The sequence below is a fragment of the Parasteatoda tepidariorum genome, chromosome 1 (assembly GCF_982258835.1).
Source record: "Parasteatoda tepidariorum strain Cologne lab strain chromosome 1, Ptep-v5.0, whole genome shotgun sequence".
NCBI lineage: Eukaryota > Metazoa > Arthropoda > Arachnida > Araneae > Theridiidae > Parasteatoda > Parasteatoda tepidariorum.
The window spans coordinates 88325179-88350857 of record NC_141755.1 but is presented as its reverse complement, the minus strand read 5'-3'; the positions used below and the strand labels follow the sequence as shown (position 1 = coordinate 88350857).

General features: G+C 32.0%; 1 protein-coding gene across 6 annotated transcripts in view; it reads left to right on the top strand.

Moving 5' to 3' along the window:
• LOC107440460 (cyclin-dependent kinase 5 homolog) overlaps window positions 1–25679 on the top strand; it is a 102882-nt gene that overhangs the window by 10426 nt on the left and 66777 nt on the right. For 5 of the 6 annotated variants that reach the window (XM_087168525.1, XM_087168542.1, XM_087168531.1 and 2 more), the window contains exon 4: window positions 14166–14270. In XM_087168525.1, coding sequence (XP_087024651.1) covers window positions 14166–14270 — 105 coding nt within the window. Of the gene's footprint in view, window positions 1–14165; window positions 14271–16836; window positions 17350–25679 lie in introns of those variants that run through there. The other variant, XM_087168566.1, reaches the window with a different exon arrangement.

Below are 25679 nucleotides of genomic sequence, written 5' to 3'. Positions count from 1 at the left end.
TAATTTTGTCGTTTTTAAATGGAATACAGATCTTCTATTTGGCTCTTCTGTAGTTGCATGTAGTGGTGAGGAAAGAAGTTTCTCTCATTTAATTGGTGATCTCATTCTAATTGTTATGATTTCAATTGTATTCCAATTAAAAAGTATTTTGCTTCATTTAATTTATATGGAACTTTATAATTTAATGAAGCACTTTATTGCTTTTTTTTTTAATGAAACATGAAATCATTTCTGCATCTTGCACTGTAAAAAATCTTCTGGAAATTAATGTTAAGGATTCTAGTAATTACTTGTCTGACAATTTATTATTTACTGGTGCAGATCTCTTAAAAAATCCAAAATATGAAGGATTCCTAATGATGTTAAAAAGTGCTTATTTTAAAGGTGCAGCCTATATATATTTATTAAATTGTCTTTAAAAAATCATCACTGGTAAGCTTTAGATCTAGATTTTCATGGAACAACTCCTATTTCTTCGGCTTTGAAAAAAATTGGGAGAATCTTTGCCTAATGTAATGTCTGAGGATGAATACACAGCCCTTGACAGAAAGTTAAAGTTTTATTATATAGATTCTAGCATTAAAAGTTTATCTGAAACTGTTGATATGGAAAATTTCGGATGGCAGTCTTTAAAATGAAACTAAATTTTGGGCTTACAAAGTACCACTATTTATCCAAGTTAGTAAGGCTGTATAAACTTGCTTTCATGAAACGTGTGTAGAAGGTGCATTTAATTTTACGGACAATATTATGACAACAAACAGAATTTCAATTAAACATTGAAAGTGTGGATTCTAACTATAAAATATTAATAAAAATTCTACGTCTATAGACGTTAGCTTTTTTAAAAAGTGCTTAAAGGTGCTTATTTTCGATTTTCGTTTTTTAAAAGCCCTTAAAGGCGCTCTTTTCATTGGATGTTTTTAAAAAGTTCTTAATTTTCCCTTTTTCAAAATGAGATTTTTTCATTACTATGTTGATTTTCGCTTCGAACTATGCAAAAAGACGCAGTTCACATTGTTCTATTCAACGTTTTCATTATTAATTCAACCTCAATCTATTTCCGCGTATGTCAGTCTGTAGCGTATGAAAACGCCATTCGTTTTACATGATTTTTGACAATTGTCAAAAATGCCAATTTTGTCAAAACAATTTTTTTGACATGACTGGTAAAACAAGATAAGACCGCCAATTGTCAGAAACTTTCCAACCTTGCCTAATTATATTTTTTTAAAGTGCATAAAAATATTTTTTGAGTGCTTGTAAAGTGCTTAAAAGGCCCTTATTTTTTGTTGAATAATTTGGCTACACACCCTGTATAGAGATATTTGAGTTCCTCTCCCATAAGTTCCTCTGGAAGAACCAATTGCGAAGAATTATGCTAAAATTTTTATTAAAAGTTGAACATAGGACCAAGAATCATTAGATTCAAATAATAAAACCGATGCACTGGAACTACTGAAAAGAGTGAAAATTTGATTCTACTGATTGTTCTCCTACTACACCCCTTCAGTGCCATCAACATCTGCAACTCTTATTTTACCCTTTTAGACCCTTAGACAGAACTCAGATGTACCCTCAGAAAGAAATAAAATCAAAAGAAAAATAAATTTTGTCAGACTCAGAAAATATGTTTAAAAAATAAATTTTTTATAACTTATACTTTAACTTTTATACATTTTTAATATTTTCTTGATTTTTTTAAAAAAAATTTATAATTCATTGTTTTAAGTGTGATGTACTTTTAATATTTTCTAGATTTCTTTTTTACTCGTGATCCATTTAAGATTTATTTCTGATATTTGAAGAGTTATGTTGCTTGATTATTTCTATTTTCGTGTGCATTTTAGATTCTTTTTAAGTATAGTTCCTATAGACTCTAATCACTCTTATTTGTGTAATTTATTTAATTTGTGATATATATTTTTATTTAAAATTATGATATTTAACTTTTTGTACAAAAGTTTTTATTTGGTATACATTGTTATTTTTACATATCACACATTTCATATGAGTGAAAGTTGGGTTTAGATATATATTAATTCATTCTGTCCGTAAAAATAGTTTCAGGTTTTTTTTTTAAGTGGGTAGCGTTTCTCCCTTCTAAAAATAATATTAGGATCTTAAGTTTTGTCACATATCTATTACATTTACAGATTAATTAGTAGTATGTTATATAAATTTTATACAAAAAAAATCATTAAAATTTAAAAAAATCATAATTTAAATAAAGAACTTGATTCAAATCCAATCAGTTTATTTTTTTACTTCAAAATTAGACGTTAAATCAAAATCTTTGAGACTGATGTGGTAGCACATATATTTTAAGCATCACAAAATGAAACTGGCCTAGAACTCACTGGTGGGTCGAGCCCAACAATTTCTGACAGCGTAATTAGTTGCCAATATTTGTTTCAAAAATCATTATAATTATACTAGATTTTAAGTTTTGTTATATAGCAATATCTAACTCTATTACCATTAAATGATACTTTCATTCAATTTTACAAGGTTCATCTGGTTAGGTGCCATATTTTCAATCCATTCTATTACAATGTTTCAGGTAGATTTGGGAATTAAAATAGTGTTACATGGGGCATATGCGCATGAACTTTATACACTATCTAGGCAAAAGTATCCGAAAATGCAGTGGTATAGACTTTGAGCTTCCTGAGGCGCATATTAATATGATGTTGGTCCCTCTTTTGCATCGATGACTGCCTGCACACGTCGGGAGATTTTCACCAGATTTTGATAGGTGGCCATAGGAATTAACTTCTAGCCTTCCATCACAGCTTAAGTGAGTGCTTGTTGTGAGGAGGGTCGATTTGGCTGGCTACTTAATCTGTGTTCTAATTCGTTCTAAAGGTTTTTATTTGGTATTCATTGTTATTTTTACAGATCACGCATTTCATATGTGTGAAAGTTGGGTTTAGATATATATTAATTCATTCTGTCCATAAAAAAAGTTTTCAGTTTTTTTTTTTTAAGTGGGTAGCGTTTCTCCCTTCTAAAAATAATATTAGGATCTTAAGTTTTGTCACATGTCTGGAATTTGTCACATATATGGAATTTAAATCGGGGCCCTGAGATGGCCAGTCTAGTTTTTGAACTCCCATTTTATTTTATTATATAACCACCTTTGAACAGCTGATCCAATTTTATAGGCTTACGACTACTAATGTTCAAGCTTTGTAATTTTGAACCCAATCCAGAAGACAAGGGAACTCCTGGATCAACTATTGGGAGAAATTGGAGGACTTTTTTGATAGAACCCACCCGCATTTGCATTACGTGGAGAGGAAGACTGCGGGAACCTCCCACGGTTAGCCTGACGGCAAGGGAACTCTAACGCATGATCCGTCTACCACTGAGGATATTTCATGTCAGGTTTCGCCCTCTATTTCTCGTTCCCGTGATATTTCTGAGCTGGATTGTTCAGTAGTAACGCTGCAATAAGAATAAAACTAATTCATTTCTTTTGCCCGGAAGACATTTTATTTCTGATTTTGCACACCATATGGCAGTACCAGGATATTTTTAAGGTAATTGTAGATAGTTAGTTTATTTTAAACTAGATGTCAGCACTAATAAAATACGTGTATAAAAAAAGGCACTTCTATGACCGTTTTCTTGAAAATTAACCGATGGTTAAGGGGCGAAATGTTACTATCCAGTACTTAACAATTGAAAGACACAGCTTGGGAAATTCACTTTTAGATGAGACTCTATTATTTTATAGAATACTTTTAGAGGGTATTTATCCTTAAAAAAAATAGGCCACACTTGTCAGTCGATTCAAATAGAAAAAGACTTTGAAATTTTTTAAAATTTAAATATAGTTTGTATGGTGCCATTGAGTCTATTGCAGGCCTAGACTGTCTCAATAAGCTTACCCCAATTGATCTGATCAGGCGTTATGGTCGGCCAACAATTAACATTTTATATATTTGCAATCTTTGTCTCTATACGCAATAACCAAATTTTTAAGTAGTCCTCCCTTATAGAATAAGATTCTTGTTACCAATGAGCAAGTCCATTTTAGTTTCATGTCATTTCAGGTAGTAACCCATCCATTATTGATTTAGAGTTTGAAATTTCAAAACAAGGAGTTTTCTTAAGGGGAGTAGTAAGTCCTACCGTCAACCTGAAGGACCAGGCTGTTCCTCTTTGCCTTTCCTCCCCATGGGTTACTTCGCCAGTAACTCAAGTATTGCCAGCATATCTTCCGGGATCGACAAATCTTTATAAATCTTTTAACAAATATATAATTAAAAGTATTACAATTTTCTACTTTTTCATTCTATTTCATTATTCTAAATTCCTATTTTTTTCTCCATTATTATAAACACTAATCGTGTCGGTTTTTATTAGACACATTATTTTATATATGAAAGATTAGATTATTGTTATTACTATAAGTGTATTTTAGTGTGGTTCAGTTTTATGGTACATGAGAGCCATCAAACTTTAGTACTTATATGAATGCGATGAGCAGTGGCCTTTCAGAAAGAAAACTTAAAATGTGTATTAAAAAAAGTTTTAATACTAACATATCACTTCATTTTACACTCAATAAATCAAGGTGATGATTGACACTGCTTTCTGATTCGAATTTTTCTCTGTCCACTATAAGTTCAGTTCTTAAACTTGATCCCAATGAAGCTCTTTCAAATTAATTTCTCTCTTAGAATTTAATTAAAGAGCACTAAAAGCATTTTTCTACATGTATGTACTGCATAACTGCCGAATCTTCCACATTTTGCAGAATTTTTCTACATTTCTGTGTTTTGGCATTGAGACTGCCTTTTAAAAATGCACATTAAAATTTTGTATCTTCTCAGAACTATTTATATAAAGGCTAATTCCTGCTTTCTCAGGCAGAGACATATTGAGTTTTTGCTGTGACTCAGCCTGATCGATGTTTTGGAGGTCATTAACTATAGTACACAATAAAAAAGATCATGTTTTCTACCATTTTGGATTTATTTGAGCTGATTGTGTTAAAATTCTGTATTCCAATGAGTGTACTATAAATTTTTTGAAGAATAAAAATTGAAAATTCATAAAATCTTCTACAATTTTATAATGAATCTTCTGCATTTCAAATAATGGGGTTTGACAGGTTTCGTGCTGCTAACAATGATAACATTTGCAGTGAGAATTTAAAGATGATTTCCTAAAGCACTCTTTAGAAATCAGTTTCCAGAAATTTTCAGGAACATCTCCTTTTTTAGTCTATTAAAATGGGTCTGATTGAAGATGACGAATTTCCATTTGAATGTTGAATTAAACTTACCTCGCTTCAGTATTACTTATGGTGTTGTTAAATAAAAAACAGTGCAAGTTTTGGTTTAGGGTGTCAAAATTCTGAAATCTTTCTTAGAAACCTCTAATTGATATGAATTATTATTTCTTGAAAAGTACTAAGATTTGTTCTCCTTTATTTCTTTCAAATACTAATAAGATGGTAATAGTGCCTATTATTTGTATTCCGCTACAGCCGCAGACATATTTGTGGAAATACGATTTTGATTGCTGGCAGACTTTTCTGTCTTTCTCTATTGTAGTAGTTACTGAATGAAGAAGTCAGCACCCAAAGTCAAAATTCTTGATGGTCCCTTCAAAACATTTTAGTGGTTTATGTTAGTTTTACCTGCAAACCATGATGGTCCAACATCATTTGGTGATCACCATCATCCAACATTTTCCATTATGCATTCATGGTTTTTGATATGCCAACAAACTTCCATCATTCCATGATGGAAAACGCGATTTTATTACAGTGATGATTAACTACCAAGAGAAGTTTAATTCTCCTGGAGCAACAATTCATGACTGTCCCACCTATACATTTCCATGATGGTTTAATGGGAATTCTTGTTGGTTCTCAGAAATATACCATCAAAACGGTTTTTTAAAATTTTTTATGTTAGACCATCATAAATCAGTCCGAATTCCTACATTGGGATGATGGTTGTTCATGTCGGTTAAACATTTGATTTCTAAGATACTGTGATGGTCCATAATGATACAATAATACATTTCCATGATGGTTTAATAATAATTCTTGTTGGTTCAGAAGGAATGTGCCTTCAAAATAATTTTTAAATTTGTATTTTTTTTTTATGTTGGCCCATCATAAATCAGTCTGAATTCCTACATTGAGGTGATGGTGATTCATGATCATTCCAACATTTGATTTCTAAGGAACTATGATGATAATTTATTATGGTTCAACATGAACAAACCATCAAAACAGGTTGCTTATATTGGACCATCATAAATCAGTTCGAATTAGTACATTAGGGTGATGGTTGCTTACATTGGACCATCATAAATCAGTTCGAATTAGTACATTAGGGTGATGGTTGCTTATATTGGTCCACCATAAATCAGTTCGAATTAGTACATTAGGGTGATGGTTGCTTATATTGGACCATCATAAATCAGTTCGTATTAGTACATTAGGGTGATGGTTGCTTATATTGGACCATCATAAATCAGTTCGAATTAGTACATTAGGGTGATGGTTGCTTACATTGGACCATCATAAATCAGTTCGAATTAGTACATTAGGGTGATGGTTACTTATGCTGTTTGCCATCAAAGAATAAAACGGTTCATGGGGGAATTATTGATGGCTACCATCAAGATAATGTTAGTTCATCAATGGAAAACCATCAAATTTTTTGACTTGGGACACGACGAGTTATAACCGTCGATAGGGTAAGCTTCATTATGGCCATTATAGGGGTAATGAAGATTGTAAGGTGTAGCTAGATTTTTCTAATCAGAATGGTAATAGTTTATACTGCCATTCTGACTGAGCTTATACAAGAGCTTTGGCCCACACTGGTGTTGATAAAATCTAATGTAACATTTTATCGAAATTTAATAAATGATTTAAAATTATTTAAGTTATTAATATTGGAAACGTAGGTATTATTAAATAAAAATAGTATGTAACCTTCAATGAGAGCGGCAATTAAGAACTATATCTCCAAGGCTCCCAGTTTAGAGAGATCGAAAATTAACTAGTATATAAATTATATAAGTGATTAGATTTTCAGAATTTTTTTTCTCAGAATGAGCCAGCGAGTGTGCCTTATTTCAAGAGGGAAATACTCTAAAGTAGGGGTCTTTAACCATATGTGAATGAGTGTTGCATCTATTAATTTGGAAATCGCTATAGCCCTACATTTGCTGGATAGTATATGGAAAAACAAATTCAGTAATAAGAAATATCTATATATAAGTTAAGCATATGTTACTTAGTTTAACAATTTCTAGCATTGCATTTTGTAAAAAAAAAAGAAGAAAAAATTTAATGAAATTAGATTGGAATCCATTTCATGCATTTTTGTTATTGCCTGAAACCGACTAAATGGGATTATACTGATAAACAGAATATAAATAAACTACTACAGTGCAGGTTGTATTTAATGGATGAAAATCGATTTAGTGTTAGATTTTTGAAATCCGTGATGGTTCAGGGGATAGAGCGTTCACCTTTCAATGAGATGAACCGGGTTCGAATCCCAGCTATAGCTGGTCGATGCGAATTCCGCATCTGGCTTGCACCGACCACAGTGCTAACGTAATAATATCCTCAGTGGTAGACGGGTCATGGGTTAGAGCCCCCTTGCCATGAGGCTAGCCGTGGGAGGTTCTCGTGGTCTTCCTCTCCATGTAACGCAAATGCGGGTTAGTTCCATCAAAAAGTCCTCCCCGAAAACAAATTTCTCCCAATACTTGATCGAAGAGTTCCCTTGTCTTCTGGATTGGGTTCAAAATTACAAGGCTACGGAGTTGAACATTAGCAGTCGTAAACCCATAAAATTGAGTTGGCTGTTCAACTACGGTTATAAAATATTATAAAACATAACCTCTTAGCTACCACTAGAATAAGTATTCTAAAAAAAAAAAACGTAGAAAGTTGGCAGCTCTGTAAAAGTAGAAAATTAATATTTTAGTGAGAAGGGAGAAAAAAAAAACGAAAAACAATTATAATCATTTTATGGTTGAATTTTTCATGTTTACATTATTGGTTAGCAGTGTTCTAGGAATTTTTCAACAGATTTTTGTATTCCATTTCTACGCTTCCCCCCCCCCCCCCCCATATTCTTATCCTCTATTTAAAAGAAATTTTTTCTGGTACAATTTTTTTTTTTAAATATTAATTTTTGATTGTTGCTTTGTAAAATTATTGTTACTAACGGAAAATCGATAAAATAAATCCTCTCTACCAGTTGGCATCGTGTATCTGATTGATTTTTGTTTTATTTATATATATATATATATATGTGTGCGCGTGTGTGTTACGCTTTGAAAGAATTTTATTTAATTAAGGGCTTGAAGTCCCAAAATGAGAACATTACATGCTGGTGAATAGATAAAGAAAAGACAGTTTGACCTTGGAAAAGAAGGTTTTTCTACCGTTCTGGGCAATATATTTAAATGATAATAGGTCTCAGCAACGTGAGACTGATCAGTTTCCCAAGCTACTGAAGACACATCATCACATTTTCTGAGATAGTTTGATTGATATTATTACTTTCTTTGCGGGAAAAGTCTTAATTGATTGCGCGTTAGATATAAGCTCTTTTTATGGATTATATTTAATATATAATTCTTTTAACATTACACATATATGTGTATTGTAGAACCCTGATTGTCCGCAAGTTTCAGAAAGAGACCTAAAACTATATTGTGTGCGTGGTCGATAATTCATTATTTTTAAAATTAGTTTAACTGAGCACTTTTATGTATGTAATTATTTAAAAAATTTTCGTTTACTTTTTAAGTTTTTATGGATTATCCGTGATTTTTATTACACGCTCGCGGATAATCTGTGATCTACTGTGTGACCTGCGGGGGTATACGTACTTAGCCGTTAGAAATCCAAAGATAAAACACCCCAAAAAATCTATAGAATTATTACAACTTCCGAATGGTTGAAAAAGAATTTAGTATATTCAATAAAACGTGTAAAAAGAAAACTATAAACTCATCGTTTGATTGAAAAAGAATTTAGTATATTCAATGAAAAGAAAACGATAAACTCATCCTTTGATTGAAAAAGAATTTAATGTATTCAATAAAAAGTATAAAAAGAAAACGATAAACTCATCATTTAACTAGTGGTTAAAAAATTTTTCGCAGTGTGCGCTGAACCAGGGCCGCCTCGAAAGAAGGAGGAGACGGCCCCTTCTTTTGAGGCGGCCCTGGCTGAACCCATTTGTTCGGAGATCGTTGCCATTTGCAGGGGGAAATGAAATAGCAACGTTAACCCCTTGACATATCATTAAACAAACTCTAAACTGTGCGGAATTATTAATTTCTTGATATAGAAATGATCTTTGATTGCACTGTAAACAACAAATCGCAACGGAATGTTGTCAAGACGTCTAAGACACGTCAATTATTGTTTTGACATAAGAAACAAATGACGTCTCCCAGGTGTCTTCGTATGTCAAGGGGTTAAGTTGAAAATCAAAAATTGTGGTCGCTCTTACGATTAATTGTAATAGGAGGCATTAAAGTTAAAATTTAAATAATTCTGTAATTACTAATGTAGTGTTAAGGAATATCGGCTAGCTCAAATTAATTGTCAATTAGGACAAAAGTGACTAAAAGTACACTTAATAAAGAATTTTAATTTATAACCACAGATACAAATATAAATTACATTCGAACAAAAAGTAAAAAAAAGAATTAAAATTTAAGAAAACTCGGGGAAAGGGGAAAAGTCATGTTTAAGGTTTCATATCCGAACTTGAACTGAGTCACGGTGGTGAGGACCAGAGAATACAAGGGCTAGTTCACTCCGCTCTTAGAGCTGAAGCTACGATTTCCCTCCTCATGACGTCACTGTGTCTACAGATCTCGGAGATCGCAAGCAAAGATATGATAACTTTGCATCTTTCTCTTTGTAAAAATAAGTTAGACTTTTTCTGGTTATTAGCCTTCAAACTTTACGTAATTAACACATTATTTCCGTTCATAAACATAGCTCAAAAAAAACTTTCTTGGTTATTATATTAAAAAAATACCATTTTAAACTTATAAAAATGTTTTGCTAGTTGGTGAAAATGACACAATGAATACTTTATTTTAAAAAGTTCAGTTTTAACTTTAACTATTAAGAAAAATGAAGGCATATATCGACACTTTTTTTATCTACATATTCTTTTATAAAGATAAGTTAAGTTAAATTTAGAATCCCTGATTTTAAAATATGTCGTTAATAGCAATTTGTTCATACTTCATCATTAGGAAACATCAGCCTTAAACGCTAATTACTGAAACAAAATAATAGTTTAGGTTCATAATGACATTAGAAATTTTACAATTGTTTATAGACATTTAAAATTACGATGATATAATTTATAGATATTTAAATTGAAGAGAATATAATTTTTAAAAAAAATCATAAATATTTAGAATAACTACATTAAAAAATATGTTATGAAATTAGGAGAATTTCAACTATATACTATATATTTTATTTATACTTTTTACTTACATTTTAATTTTCTTTGACTTTATCTATTTTTTAATTCTTTTCACCTGCCTTTCTTCATGAAGTAACGAGGCGGTTTCTATTTAGATAATGAATTTTTATAAAAGTTCTTTACGACAGAATAAACGCATTGCTGTTTTATATTAACTGTGTCATTTCGGAATCCATTCTTTACATAGTTGTTCATTTACTTTAGGGAACACGCGAAAAATTAGACTTTTTCCTTTTGTTTTTATATCAGAATTTTTGCAAGTTGCAATCGCACAAACTGGCATTTCGATAATAGTTTTAAATTCTTGTAAATTCACTGCAAAAACTGAGGAAAGTCATTATAGAAAATAACAAATGTCTTAGAATATCTCGCAAGAAGAAATGATCCAATATTAGTTAGAGCTAGTAAGGCCAAACGCTCCGTTCTTGAAGTAAAAGTGCGAGCTTTGCGCCATAGTGACGTCACTAGAGTGACGTAGGAGGATCGGCGCGGCAAGAGATACTTCAAAGGAGTGAAGGACATAGATGGCACCACTAATGGATTCTCTTGTTGCTAATTCAGTTAAACAATTCTATAAATCAATGATTGTTTGAAGCATTAGCACTTAGTAGTTATGTTTCGATATCTATTAATAATGATTTCGAAATATTCAAATTAAGTTTAAAAATCTCTTCAAAGGAGCGAAAAATTATCTTAGATATATATTTTTTTTAGTCATTTTGTGTGATTGTAGTTCGAAAACTGAAAAAACCAACCTCTGAATCTCGTTTATCAGTATTTTTCAATAGTTAAGCGCATTTTCTAATCCATTTCGGCCTAATTAACACCATGTTACCTTCTTTACTCTTGCAAAAATAAATACTAAAATATTATTTTTAATGCCTCGCTAAAACTTGTTTATAAAGTTATCATTCAACCGGTACTTTTATTTCAAGAGTAAACTATCCCCGCTTCTCTTTCCAATCGATGCACATAATTGATTCCTTTTCTACATTCCCCCGAACAGGATGAATCACACCTTTTTCCCCCCTTCTGTGTATGACTCACAATTTGAATCTTCAGTTGAAAATCCACACTTCAACTTTAGAATTTCAAAAGCTAAAATTCAATATCAAAAGGTGTAGCTAGTGTTTTACAGTGCCAAGGAACGAACTCAGTTTTTGCGGCCCCCATGGTGCGAGACTTTAAAAGAAGGTTTTTCAGCGTCGTTTTAAATTTTGGATAATGCTAAAACTTAAATCAACCGCACTAGGCATTTTTATTTAAATTTTACTTTGAATAAAAGATTTTCGCAACTTTACCTAATGATTAAAGTAACTTCATTAATTTTTATTCCACTCTGTTTAAAATTTAACAGTGTATTGGTACTAAATGTAGTTTCTGTTACACTTAGATGTTTTTTTTTTATTGCGTTTATTGTTTTTCGTTGAATGATGAGCGTTTTTTTTTCTAAGGACATTTTATTCAATATATCGCCAATTTGTTTTTAAAAAAAATACTAAAAAAAACCTACGTGCAAAATAAATTACAATATTAATGGACATCTTTTTCAATTTTTAGGTTAATTGAATGAAAATTTGAATACTCAATACTAGCGAATGAAAATTTATTTTATGTTTTATAACCATCGTTGAACAGCCGACAAAATTTCGGATTTACGACTGCTAATGTTCAACTCCGTAGCCTTGTAATTTTGAACCCAATTCAGAAGACAAGGGAACTCCTGGATCAAGTAGTAGGAGAAATTTGCCTTCGTGGAGGATGTTTTGATGAAACTAACCCGCATCGCGTTACAAAAAGAGGAAAACCTCCGGTTAGCCAGACGACCAGGGAACTCTAACCCGTGATCCGTCTACCAATGAGGAAATTTAACGTCGGCACTGTGGTCGGTGCGAATCGTATCGACCAGCCATCGCTGGGATTCGAACCCAGTTCACCTCATTGGAAGGCGAACTTTATATCCCCTGAGCCTCTAACAAATGAAATTGGGAATATGTAAAAGAGAAAAAGCGTTTTTCTTTAGAATATTTCATGAATTTGGCTAAAGTAAGGGACAAAATTTATCCTCTTATAGCCCCACCATTTCACTATTCGTACCTTTTACACGATTTTTAAACATCGTTTGTTTTCAAAATTAGAAAAAATTTAAATAGTGATTTCTAAAATCTCTCTCTCTCGAGATTTTTTTTTTATTGAAATCTGTTTTTTTTAAATTAATGTTTCTATTTTTTTTTTCAATAACCTATCCAAGTTCAGATAAAATTTATTAAAAATACTTAATATTATTTAGCAACAACACTAAAACTAAAATATTTATTTATACTTATTGAAATAGTTAATATAATTTATTAATTATTATTAACTAATCACTAAATAAATAAAACCATAGGGCTATTCCATCATTTTGGAACATCATATTTGCGAACTTCAAAAGCACATAATTCAACTGAAAAAAATTCGAGCAGTTATAATAATTTTTTCAAAAATAAGTTGGTGCTATTTCCATTTATTCCTATTTTTAATATCTTTAATTTACTTAAAACTTTTTTTTAAAATTAAAAACATTTATTGAAATTTATATCGATTCTAATTTTTTGTATCTTTCATACGTTTAATTTTTTTTTAAAATTTCATAATTTTTTTTGCTTAAAGAACGAAACTTTTAAAAGTTGCAATAAGTGTAAAAGACACCATTAGTAGTACTGCTCGAATTTTTTCAATTGAGTTATGTGCTTTTTATGTCTGCAAATGCAACTATTCTAAATAGTGGAATTGCAAATACAACGATTGTAAATAGTGGAATTGCTCTATTGTTATTTTTATTCAAGCTCAATGTCGCCATGGTTTCTCAGTTACATATCAAATGAAGAGTAAATTTTATCAGAAAATATGGAAAAATTATTATAAACTACTCTTGGTGGCATATGTCTTTCTTCGTTATTTAAATACATTGTGTTTTATACAAACACTTGCATTTAAATAAACATAAAATTAAGTGGATATAATTGAAATATTTAATCTTTGATTGTGAAATATAATAAAATATTATACATATAACTTGTGAAAAATTTTATTTTAAAAGTTATGCTCATTTCTCATCTACTTTTGGTTACTCTCTGGATAAATATCTCATTAGACGAATAGGATGAATTAAAATATCACAACCTTTTAAAATATAAATAAATTTAATATTGTAAAATATTTTCTACTTCTACGAATAATTAAAAAAAAAAATTATTAAAATCCATTTTTAAAATAATAAAGAAAAACACTTTCAATGCTGGCAGTTTCTATATAGCGCAGAGGTATTGATGTGTTATGGGAACATGGAGGTCTTTGCGACTCGTCAGATTTAACGTGCATCAGTCACTATTTACTACACGGGGAGTCTTCGCTCGGCGGGGATTGGACCCACGAACATGGGCCCAGCGCCCTACTGACCAGACTATCCCGGCGTCACTTGGATGATTGTTCTCTCTCTAATTATTATTAAATAAATATTGTGCCCCGTTTCTCTGCCCAAGACCTGTTTTTGTCCCTCCTATCAGCAACGACGCTATATATTTACATATATATCTGTAACGCTTTGAAAAATCTCTCTAATTTTTTCCAGTAGTGAGTACTAAACCATTCCCCATCTCTTTTCAGAGTCTCCAAGCCTTCCAGAGTCAAATTCTGTGATAGATCAAGTTAGTTATTTCGAGAAAAGAAGGAAAAGGTCCATACAGAGTGGGCTGTTTAGGAAATTCAAAGGTGAGCCCTCCCTCTTTATTTTATCATTGAAAAAGATCTTATTTTATGATGAAAATATTTCGAAGATCGAATGCTTATTTCATCGATCGTTTGAAATTAGGCGACTCCTTTATTATTCAAGAAGAAATGAAATAAAATGGGAAACGATAATTATTTGGCGGAAAATGATATCTTATTTTCAAAATTGCTGCTATTCAGAAAAGAGCCAATGTCGGATATATTTGACAAAACTCTTGTATAACGAACTCTAAACGAAACGACTGTTATGCAGGCATTTTATTAGAAGAATGTGCACTATTGCCAGATTTCTTTTTAGATAAGTAATTTTAAAATAATTAATCTAGGAAGCCATCTTGGAAACTTAAATAATAACAATCAAAGTTTAAAAAAATTTTTTTACAAGCTTATTTATCCTTTAAATCGCTGTTAAAAATTTTGAGGGGTAAAATTAATAAATAATGACATTGTGTGGAAAAAATAAATATATTGGTTTGATAATATGCTAACAAAATATTTAACTTAAACCGCTTCCAGCGACCGGCTGGTCCGTATTTTTGAATAAGAATTTCTCGATATTTAAAGTCATACATTTAAAAATCACGGCAATACGTGTAAGTATAAACTGAGATTGCAAAAAGAGTGGATTTAATTTTTGTCTTTTACATAGTCATACTTAGAATTTTTTCAGATTTATTTAACAAAGTCGGGGTATCATGGCGAATTTGTTATTACTAAACTAAACTCAGTGGCGGGACAGCCCATAGAGGGCCAAGGCCTTCTGTCCCCATCTCAGTTTTCTTGATCATGGGCTCTGGGGTGCAGGAGCAGATGTTCCGGTTAGGTGGTCAGCCGAACGCGAAACCCCCAGTGTTTAGTTCCCAACCATGCTTATTACTCATTTGTCGACCCACTGAAAGGATGAAAGGCTGAGTCAACCTTGCCCGGCCCGAGGATCATACCCAGACCCAGGACCCGCACGGGAGCGGGTCCGACCACTCAGCCACCGGGTGTCGAATTTGTTATTAAAATGTTCAATAACTATAAACATATTTCTAATATTAAGAAAAAAAATGTTAATTGTCCCATTACGCTTTTCGTGGACAATAAAACAAATTAATTAACTGCTTTGTTAAAATCAAACTGCGCATTTATTTGCTGTTATTAATGTGTTAGCAATTAAAACCTATTGCAGCCAATGACTTTTTTTTCTAAGGGTTTTTAATCGCCAAAGCGGATTGAACTTCAACTGTTAAAATTTCTTTGAAGTTTAAAAAAAAAAAAAAATACAGACTTTGATAATACATTTTAAAGCATAAGTAGAAAAAAAATTTATAATACTATAGCTTAAGGAGCGCTATCGAAACAGCGTAACCAACCAAATAAAACAGTATTCACATCAAAAGGTAAATCAGTCTTTACATTCATATGGGACGTTTAAATCATAATTAAAATGGGTTTTTGATTGGCAATTAATTTTATTCAGCCTTTTTAAACCTTGACAAAATAATTTTCTTGATATTTAGACCCTGGATTGGTGACTAAATTAAGTCCTAAATGTGAGTACACAAACGTACTCATAAACGAAGTTTCAAATGTGAGTTGTTTACTTCTCGTGCGTCTAGCCCAGGGGTTTCCAACTTACATGAGGCTGGAGGTCGCAATTTAAAACACCAGTCAAATGACGGGCCGCAACTTTATCAAAATTTTATATAGGACTCTTTTATGTTTGAAGGAACATTAAATATTATTGTCAGATTTTTTTCAAGTTGTACGAAACAAAAGCATTGAATTACAAATTAAAATAAGAAGTAGATTTTTTAAAATGTTTAATTGCATATTAAAAAAAATTCTGGCTACAATAACTTTAATTGTGCACCTATGTATTAAACAATTAATGTGCAACTGATATCAAATTGTTAAGATATAAAACTTAAAAGTATTTAAAACCCATATAGATTTTTTACGAAAATTGTCCGCAAAAAATGACAACTAATATATTTTAGTTCTCAGGCCACAAAAAAAGGCTTCGCGAGCCGCCAGTTGGTAACCACTGATCTAGCCGATGTTGACACCCAACCTTTCGTTTCTGCAAATTATGATTATTTTTATAAAAAATTATATTAATGCAAATCAAAATTAGTTTACACCAATCATTTTAATTCCTTATAAGCAAACCCTTTTATAAGAAAATCAATATGCTGAAATAAATGCTGATTCTCTGCATTCCTAGATGTAATTTTGTTTATTTAGTTTTTTTTTTAAAGAACTTCTAAGTTATTTCTATTTTCCGTACCTCCGAAGAAATTACGTTACGCGTCGTTTGGCTGACGACTCTCTTAACCGTGTGTTTTATGAACAAGAGTTGGATCTTTCTCTCACGTCAGAGTTGATTCAGAAGTAGAAAATTAAAAAAAGAAGAAAAAAAAGAACAATAAATAAAAAAGCAGTGCTGTACCCTTCTAATGAAGCCCCGAGCCTGTGATCGATTTTCTGGCTTCTGATGAGCACATCTTGTGAATGGCGCTGAGTGTAGCTGCATTTTCCGGCAACCCTCCAACACACGTTTGTCACTCGCGTTTCCTTCCTCAGATGCTGCGGCACTCAACAGTGATGCATCCCGATCGAACGGAACTGTTCTATTACAGTATTTCACTGTTTTTTCCCTCGTCAAAATAAGAACGGAACCCGAAATAATTAACAATAATATTCTCAGATTCTTATAACTTGTAAATCGAATTAACAATGGGAATTGTTTTGTGTTCGAATATGTTCCAAACTACTAGAATTGAATTTCGGAATCGTTCGGAAAAAAAGAAGGAAATGTCGTCTGCTCGTTCCGATTGAATGTCTGTTTTAGGCTTAGAGCTTTTTTTGAATCCTTGACAAGCAGTGTATATTGAATTAAAATGGTGTGAATTGTTCGAAATAAAGTGTTTGTGCGTTATGGATTTCAAAGTGATGGGACTCCACAAGAGCAGTACTTTCAGTAATTTCGGAAACCATAAATTCGGCAACTGGTTCTCATCACTCGGACAAACCAGACGGAAAACGAATGCTCTGAAAAATTCGAAGAGCCTTAGTAAGTGTTTATGTATTTATTATAATCAATTGTAATATATTTTTATGACATTTTATATTTTATGAACAAGGTTTATTCTATACGAACGATAGAAGCTAAGGAAACTAGCAGACGAAGTTAAACTGAAACCTTTTTTAGTTTCAGTTTCGGAATTCAAGTTCATGCTCTTTAACTGTGATCGGCGAATTCGTGACGGCCTTACGGTTATCTAAGTAACAAATTTTATATTTTTTTCTTTCATACCTATATTTTTTTTGCTATATTTTTATGAAATTAATTAAATATTCGTCTTATAGCTATATAGATCTTTCAGAAATTAGTGAAAATTTCGCGTGTGACTGTCAACAGAATATGGAACAAGCATTCGACTTGTGTTCTGTTTTTTTAGAAGGCCTGTCAATATGATTGATTGACTGTCAGTCCAGTCATTTAATGGCAGTAGTCAAAAAGCTACATTAAAAAAGTCATTTGTTTGACTTTCTTTTTATTTCGAATCCGTAAATTGTAGATAAAACATGAATGTAAATTTTAGTATGTCCGTCATGTCAGGGTCCAACCGCAAAAGGTTTAAATGTTTTTAATTCTCGGGATTGGTTAATCAAACTAAGAATGTCTCTATTTTTAATTCGAAATTTTAAAAACATGAATTTTTTTTTAAATCTGATCTTAATACTAATTTTTATGTTTACTATTTTTTTTTTAATTTCTTAAGAAAATTTCCACGCTTTAAGTAGTTAGTTCAAAATTGTATCTATATTTTAATCTAGCCGAATTCAAACTTTTAGTTTCCTCCTCTTACTTAATTCTGTAAATTGCATGAACTTGAACTTCCACTTCAGTAGAGGAAAAAATGTATGCAAACATTTCAACACTTTTTCTTCTTCTACTAAAACTTTTTTCGATGATTATAAATAATTTTTCTTATATGTATATGCATATATATATATGTTTATGAAATTATTAAAAAAGTATTTAAAAAGAAAAAAAATTGAAAAGCCGGAAAATAAATAAGAAAAAGATATAATCTTGTCATCAGCTCACACGATTATATCTGCAAAATAAGAGTGCTTTCTAATATTGTATTAATATAGCAAAAGCAAAATAAATCAATGCAATAGTGTGGGGAGAACCAAAGAATTTAAACTTAAGGATATTTTAGATCAGCACTGTGGTTGGTGCGAGTTGGGTGCGGAATTCGTATCAACCAGCCATTGCTGGGATTCCAACCCTGGACACCTCACTGAGAGGCGGGCGCAATCTCTCTGAGAGGCGAGCGCATTATCTCCTGAACCGCCTATTAAAATTATTAAATGTTTTTTTTTAAATACATTATTAAAAGCTTCTTTAATGTGTTATTAAAAGATATTTTAAACTCCCTTCGTCGCAAAGTGAAGGGCCGACAGCTCAATAAATACGTTTATAAAAAGTGGAACAATAAGAGCATCGTTTTACTAGGTAATTAAGACGAAACCGCGCTTGATTATTTTTAGAACTTCTATTGGATTTGTCCTCAAAACTAACTTAAAAACAATAAAATTGTACCAGTTGTGGTTTTAGGTTGGGCAGATGAACAATAATTAACTGTTATTAGATTAGGGATATCAAAGGAATCTTATGAGTATCCTGACCATATTAATTACCAAAAGAAATTGCGTAGGGAAAAATAATTAATGATAAATAATTAATAATAAATTCGTTTATTATTGTATTTAAAGAAAAGTGTGATTCGGTTTTAGTATAGTTATACTATTTGTGGATTGGATTGTTCTACATGCGTCGCGCTTTTTTCATTGTCTCTAGAAAAACTTGATCTAGTGAGGTTGCTATCGTTTAATATTAACCCCCTTAACGATCGGTTACTTTCGAAAAAAAAAAACGGTCATAAAAGTGTCTATTTTTTTATCCCTGTATCTTTGATTAGTGCTGACATCTAGTTTAAAATAAACTAACTATTTACAATTACCTTAAAATTATTCTGGTACTGCCATCTGGTATGTAAAATGAGAAATGAAATGTTTTCCTGGCAAAAGAAATGAATTAGTTTTATTCTTATTGGCTCGTTACTACTGAACACTCCAGCCCGGAAATATCACGGGAGCGTTATTCAGCGTTAAAGCGCCATCCTACAGCACTGTAACAAATTGGTATAACGAATTTAATCGTGGTCGATGTTCGATCCAGGACGAATCCCGTGCAGGTCGTCCAAAATCCGTTGTTGTGCCAGAAAAGATCGATGCTGTGCGTGAACTGATAAAGCAAGATCGTCATTTGACATACCGTGAGATAGAGGCGTCTTTGGACATTAGTATGACTAGCATCAATAAAATATTGCATGAACATTTGAGCGTAAAAAAAATTTGTTCGCGTTGGATCCCGCATAATCTGACAAATGCTCAAAAAAAGGCTCGTGTCGATTGGTGCAAGGAAATGGTGGAAAAATACGTTCAAGGTACATCAAAGGCTGTGTATAACATCTACACAGGTGACGAATCATGGATCTATGCATATGAGCCGGAAACAAAACAGCAATCAACTGTATGGGTCTTCCAAGACGAGGCAAAACCAACAAAAGTTGTTCGAGGAAGAAGCACATCGAAACAAATGATTGCCTGTTTCTTCGGCATTAACGGTCGTGTGGCAACAGTGGCGTTAGAGCAACGCAGGACGGTCAATTCTGAATGGTACACGACCATTTGTTTGCCAGAAGTCATCGGAGAAATTCGAAAAAGGCAGAAGAACAGGCGAATCATTCTTCATCATGACAATGCGAGCTCTCACACATCGACTCAAACAAAGGCATTTCAGACGGAGCGAAAGATCGAACTGATGGGTCATCCGCCGTACAGCCCTGATTTGTCACCCAATGACTTCTTCTTATTCCCACACATCAAAAATAAATTACGTGGACAACGATTTTCGACCCCCGAAGAGGCGGTTGATGCATTCAAAACGCATATTTTGGAGTTACCTCAATCGGACTGGAAAAAGTGCTTTGAAAATTGGTTCAAACGCATGCAAAAGTGTATTTATCGTCATGGAGAATATTTTGAAAAACAATAAAACCAATTTCGATCCTACATATTTGTTTTTTCATTATTAGGTCAGAAATATAAATAGCAACCCTCGTATAGGTCGTGTCCTCGTCGTATAGGTCCTCGTCGTGTACGATAAAAAAAATAGCATTAATCACTAATATAAAGCTTTATTTTTGATATATTCTATTCCTCAAAATATAGTAAAATGAGGAACAACTATGAAAAACAAGTATGAAATAAAGTAATTTTCAGAATATTATTAAATTATTCATAATTCCATATTTATTAACACTTGGGGTGCATTTCCCACGGAAAAACACGCAATTGGCCGTCAATTTTTGTTAATCGCCATATTTTATAATTAGTTGCCCTGTACCTGCGGTGGGACCGTTGATTTTGGCTCTATCGGGAAACTTTTTTGTTATAAGTATCGAGACGAAATAATTATACTCTGGGTGGCCACAGAACAGGGTCAAGTCAAGGAGTTTTATCGAGTGTGAAAAAAATCCAGGAAATGTCAAGGAATTTCTTTAAATTACTCAAAAAGTCAGAAAAAAATGAGTTTAAGGTTCCTAAACGTGCGATATTTTCCCCCCGAAAATATTTGTCTTGTAATAATATTTTTCTAAAAAAATTTTTTTTATTTTTATTTTCAATTTTAAAAACTAGTAAATGTGTAGTGTGATACGTTTTATGTGTAAAAAAAAAAAGGAAAAAAAAAGGCAAAACTTAAAAATTACTGTAATAAAATTTATGCCGCCAGTTACAATAATCTGGCTAATATAAATTTAGTCCTGTTAAAATCAGGAATTTGTTTGTTTTTTTAAAAATTTTGTATAAGTGTTTGTGGCTATCTTAATGAAGTGTTAATATTTACCAATCTGTTTTAAATATTTAAAAAAATATTTATTCCCAAATTTCATTTTTTCCCCCACATAAGATTCTTTCCTTCTTCAAAATAGTAACTATTTTATCGTCAGAAAATAGAACGAAATAATTCGAGAGTTGTGAAAAAGCATTACTTCTTTTTCTTTGTATTTTGTTCCAATGCGATTGGCAACATATTTTCAAAGAAGTACGTAGCCGATCCAGTTTATTGACAAATATATATGTCATTGTTCTGAAAAATTTTGCATTCTCAGTATTGTTCTAAACCTAAACCGATCGAATTTCGATCGCAAATATTCTCAATGCCATGTGATTATTTGAGGATGAAAAGCGGAAACAAAGAAAAAGGAAACTAACCTTGGCTGTCGCTCTGTTTGTTGGCGCGCTTCTTTTCTTTCTCTCTCTCTTTTTTTTTATTATTTTATTCTCTCATTTCTTCTTCTCCGGCTGAAAGAGCGCGTTAAAAAAGAAGTTATTTTGATAGAAAAATCGATGATCATAACAACTCTTCTTCTCGCATGAGAGCGCGGTCAAAAAGGACGACTCCTTTTCGAACGGCAACTGGGGAATTAAGTCGCGCCATCCGAAAAATTAAAACTTTATAATGTATAGTGGCAGGTAAGGGCACATAATTCTTTCACGCCCCCATATATCACCCCTCCCAAATCTATTTTGGTACTTGGCTTAAAGGGGTTACGTGAGTTTCGAAAGTTATAAAACAGTGGTTACCAACTGGCGGCCCGTGAAGCCTTTTTTTGTGGCCCGCGAATTAAAATATATTCGTTGTGTTTTTTAGGACAATTTTTGTAAAAAATCTGTATGGGTTTAAAATACTTTTCTTTCGTTAAAAAAAATCTAATTTCTTCGTTTCTGTGAAATTTAACATACCAACATAGCAAAAAAAAATTTTTCTCAGGTTTTGCATTCAAGAAAATATTTATTCAAATACAAAACTAATCATGTATGTTGCTCCTTTTTTTTTTTTTTTTTTTTTTTTTTTTTTTTGCGAATATAATTTAGCATGTGCGTATCAGAAATTTTCTCTAAGAAATTCTCCCATTTAACTTTCTGAAACCACTCATTTTGGACTTATTAAATTTTAATTAACCGAATAGTAAATTTTAAAACGCATTAAAAGAGGGAATGAATATTATTTTTTGTTTAAATTCCTTACATTGAATACCGCATGAGCGGAAAAGGAAAAAAAAATTATTTTAGATTCTCGAGAATTTGTTGTTGTTGCTATAATTCCTAAAAAGTCGAAAAAATGTTAATTTATCACAGAATTAAAATTAAAAGAAAAAAAAATCTTGTGATTAAGTTTCTGATTAAGAGAAGATTCAAAATGATACGTAACAAGCATTATTTGTAATGCTAGTTATTTTGCTTTTTAATATTAAAAAAACCTTTGATAAAAATCTGACAGTAATATTTAATGTTCCTTCAAATATGAAAAGAGTCCTATATAAAATTTTGATAAAGTTTCGACCCGCCATTTGACTAGTGTTTTTAATTGCGGCCCCCTGCTTCCCCTGTTGGAAACCCCTGTTATGAAAGAAGGAAAGAAATATCTTTCAACGATTTTTTGCAAATAAAACGAAAGAATTATTATATAATTTTAAGAGTTTTTTATTAACAGATAACTAGAATCTATCCCTCTCCAACCCTTAGAACAGCTTTTGCAAGTCTTTTCGGATTGCTTCGCGACCCAAGCTTGCTTCGCTCGCTCACAAGTTATCAAAACATAGTAATTTATGCTAGTACAGCGCACAAAAACAAAATAAAAATTAAAAAAAGAAAAGAAAAGCGAACATTTTGAAGTAACCCTGGAACTCGATCCAGATGTTATAGCTTAACTTTTCACGTGCTTATTAATTAGTGTTGACAATATTTTAAGTTACGAAATCGGGCACAAAAAGGATCAAATATGCTTTTTTCCCCGATGGAATCGAACTCTTAGACCTCAAAATCTGGTAGCTGTGATCTGGAAAATATGGTCCCAATAGTTTGGTCAGATGAGTCGAAAGCCACCAGTAACAAATTTTATTTTAGCTCAGGTTGTATTTGAATATGTCATAGGCTAATTTAATATTTTTATATATATAACTGGCTTTAAACAACCAATTTATTTCTGAATTTACAACCATCAATGCTTTACTCCATAGCCTTGTAATTTTGTACTAAACCCAGAAGACAAAATAATTCCTAATTCTTGGAGAAACTAGCTTTCGTGGAGGACTTTTTGATGGAACTAATCCGCATTTGCTTTACATAGGGAGGAAAACCACTAAATTTTTCCCGGTTAGCGCGACCGCAATAAAAGACTAACCCATGATCTGTGTACCACTGGGGCTATTATACGTCACAACTGTGGTCGGCGCGAGCCGAGTGCATAATTCATTCTGTAAAATTCGGATTTTCCCTCCAATTTTTCAATCTGAAATTTTCCATTCACTTTTCTATTTTTCAAACTCTTACGTTATTACCCAATCAGTCTGAATTTGCTTAGGTCTATTGCAATGAGCCTACAAATCTCTCTGAGAACGGCTTGGAATAACCAGGTTACTTGAGCTACAGGACATTCTCTAATTTACCTAAAAGTAACTGGTCTATTTGTAATAGGCCTTAAAATACTAGGCTGAATAGAAAGCATAGGAGACTTATACAATTAGCCTTGCGATTTGCAAAATATCGATGGTTGCTGAATGCCGGATTTTCCAATTAGCTTACGGCATCGACATTCAATAGAATTTAACTTTAAAGTCTGCAATATATGGAAAAAAGGGTCAATTGTTATCTGCTGTTCCAAAAAAGTTCCTTATTAAAAATTTTGTTGTTGTTGTTTAGCTGTCCATAAATGATGTCACGCTTAGAAGAGCGCTTCTTAAAATCTTTACACTTTGTAGCAAGGGGTGTACCAAGATGTGTGGCACCACACATTTTGCTTCAAATTAAAGCATTTAAAATCACAAGATTAAATATTTTTATGTTGTACTTATGCCATTTGCCAATGCCATCAGGCAGAGGGTGCGTTTCTTGTATTTTTCAGTGGCGCCATCTATGGCCAAGAATACGACTTCAGCCACACGTTACAGCTCGTTTTACTGGGAGGATCTAATCATACTTAATTTATTTACCCGCATTATCAGTGGCTCTCTCTATGGCCAAGAATGCCACTGCAGCCACACACGTCACAGCCCGTTTTACAGGGAAAAATTCAATCATACTCCATACATTAATCCACAGATGGTAATTTTGCCCAGATTCAGAGAAAGATTGGGGATATTTCCGTATCATGATTTCCACGCCAATTCCAATCGCCAAGGCGCCAAATTGATTTTAAACGGGATTTTTTTTTTTTTTTTTAAAAACTAGTAGATGTAGTACTAGTAGATTTGAATCAGAGTGATTCTAGTATTTTATTTATTTATTATCATTATTTTTTCTGTTGACATTTCTGTCGCTGAATAATTTTTTTTTTATTTACCTTGAAAGTTAATTTTTTTTTAGTTATTGATTTTTCTGCTTTCTCATTGTTGAAATTCAGAATAAGCAATAGGATAATAACCGTGTTAAAATGTGCATTATAACTAAAGAAACGAAAATTTTTTTAATATTTATTTTTGAAAATTCGGTCAGTAAATTCTTAGAAAAGGTACATCAAAGATAGTTATTTCATATAGAATTTTCTTAATAGAGATATCTTTAAATTGTCGCCCCCCCCCCGTAATCTCAGCTCAGGTAAAGGTAGGACATTTAAGAAAGGAAAGTATGTCACTCTGTTTATTTATCATTTATTTTCCTGCTTCACTTTCATTTTCTTTTTTTATTTAATACTTTTCCTGATAAATGTGGCAGTTTCTATGTTTGTAACCATCTTTCCATTGTTAACTCCATCTCTTTCTCTGAAGTCCTCATTTTCCTTATTTCTTTTGTCAAGAATGCCATTTCTCACTCCTAGTCTTGTTTACCATCCCTCCACACACCTCTCACTCGTGTTTATATTATATGTTTTAATATATACATTGTATAATCGTTTGAATATCTGTAAACAAAAGAATTACTTTTCGATAGCTTTTTCGAAAATGTATTGTGCACAAATTAAAAAAAGACAACACTGTTAGAGATAAACGGATTTTCAAGTACAGTTTACTCTCGATATATCGAACTTTGATAACTCGAAAACCTTGTTATGTCTAAAGAATTCCCTTACGATAGAAGCTGATTTTTCGAAAATGTATTGTGCGCAAATTAAAAAAAAGATAGCACTGTAAGAGATGAAGAGATTTTCAAGTACAGTTTACTCTCGATATATCGAACTTTGATAACTCGAAAACTTTGTTGTGTCTAAAGAATTCCTTTTCGATAGCAGCTGATTTTACGAAAATGTATTGTGCGCAGATTAAA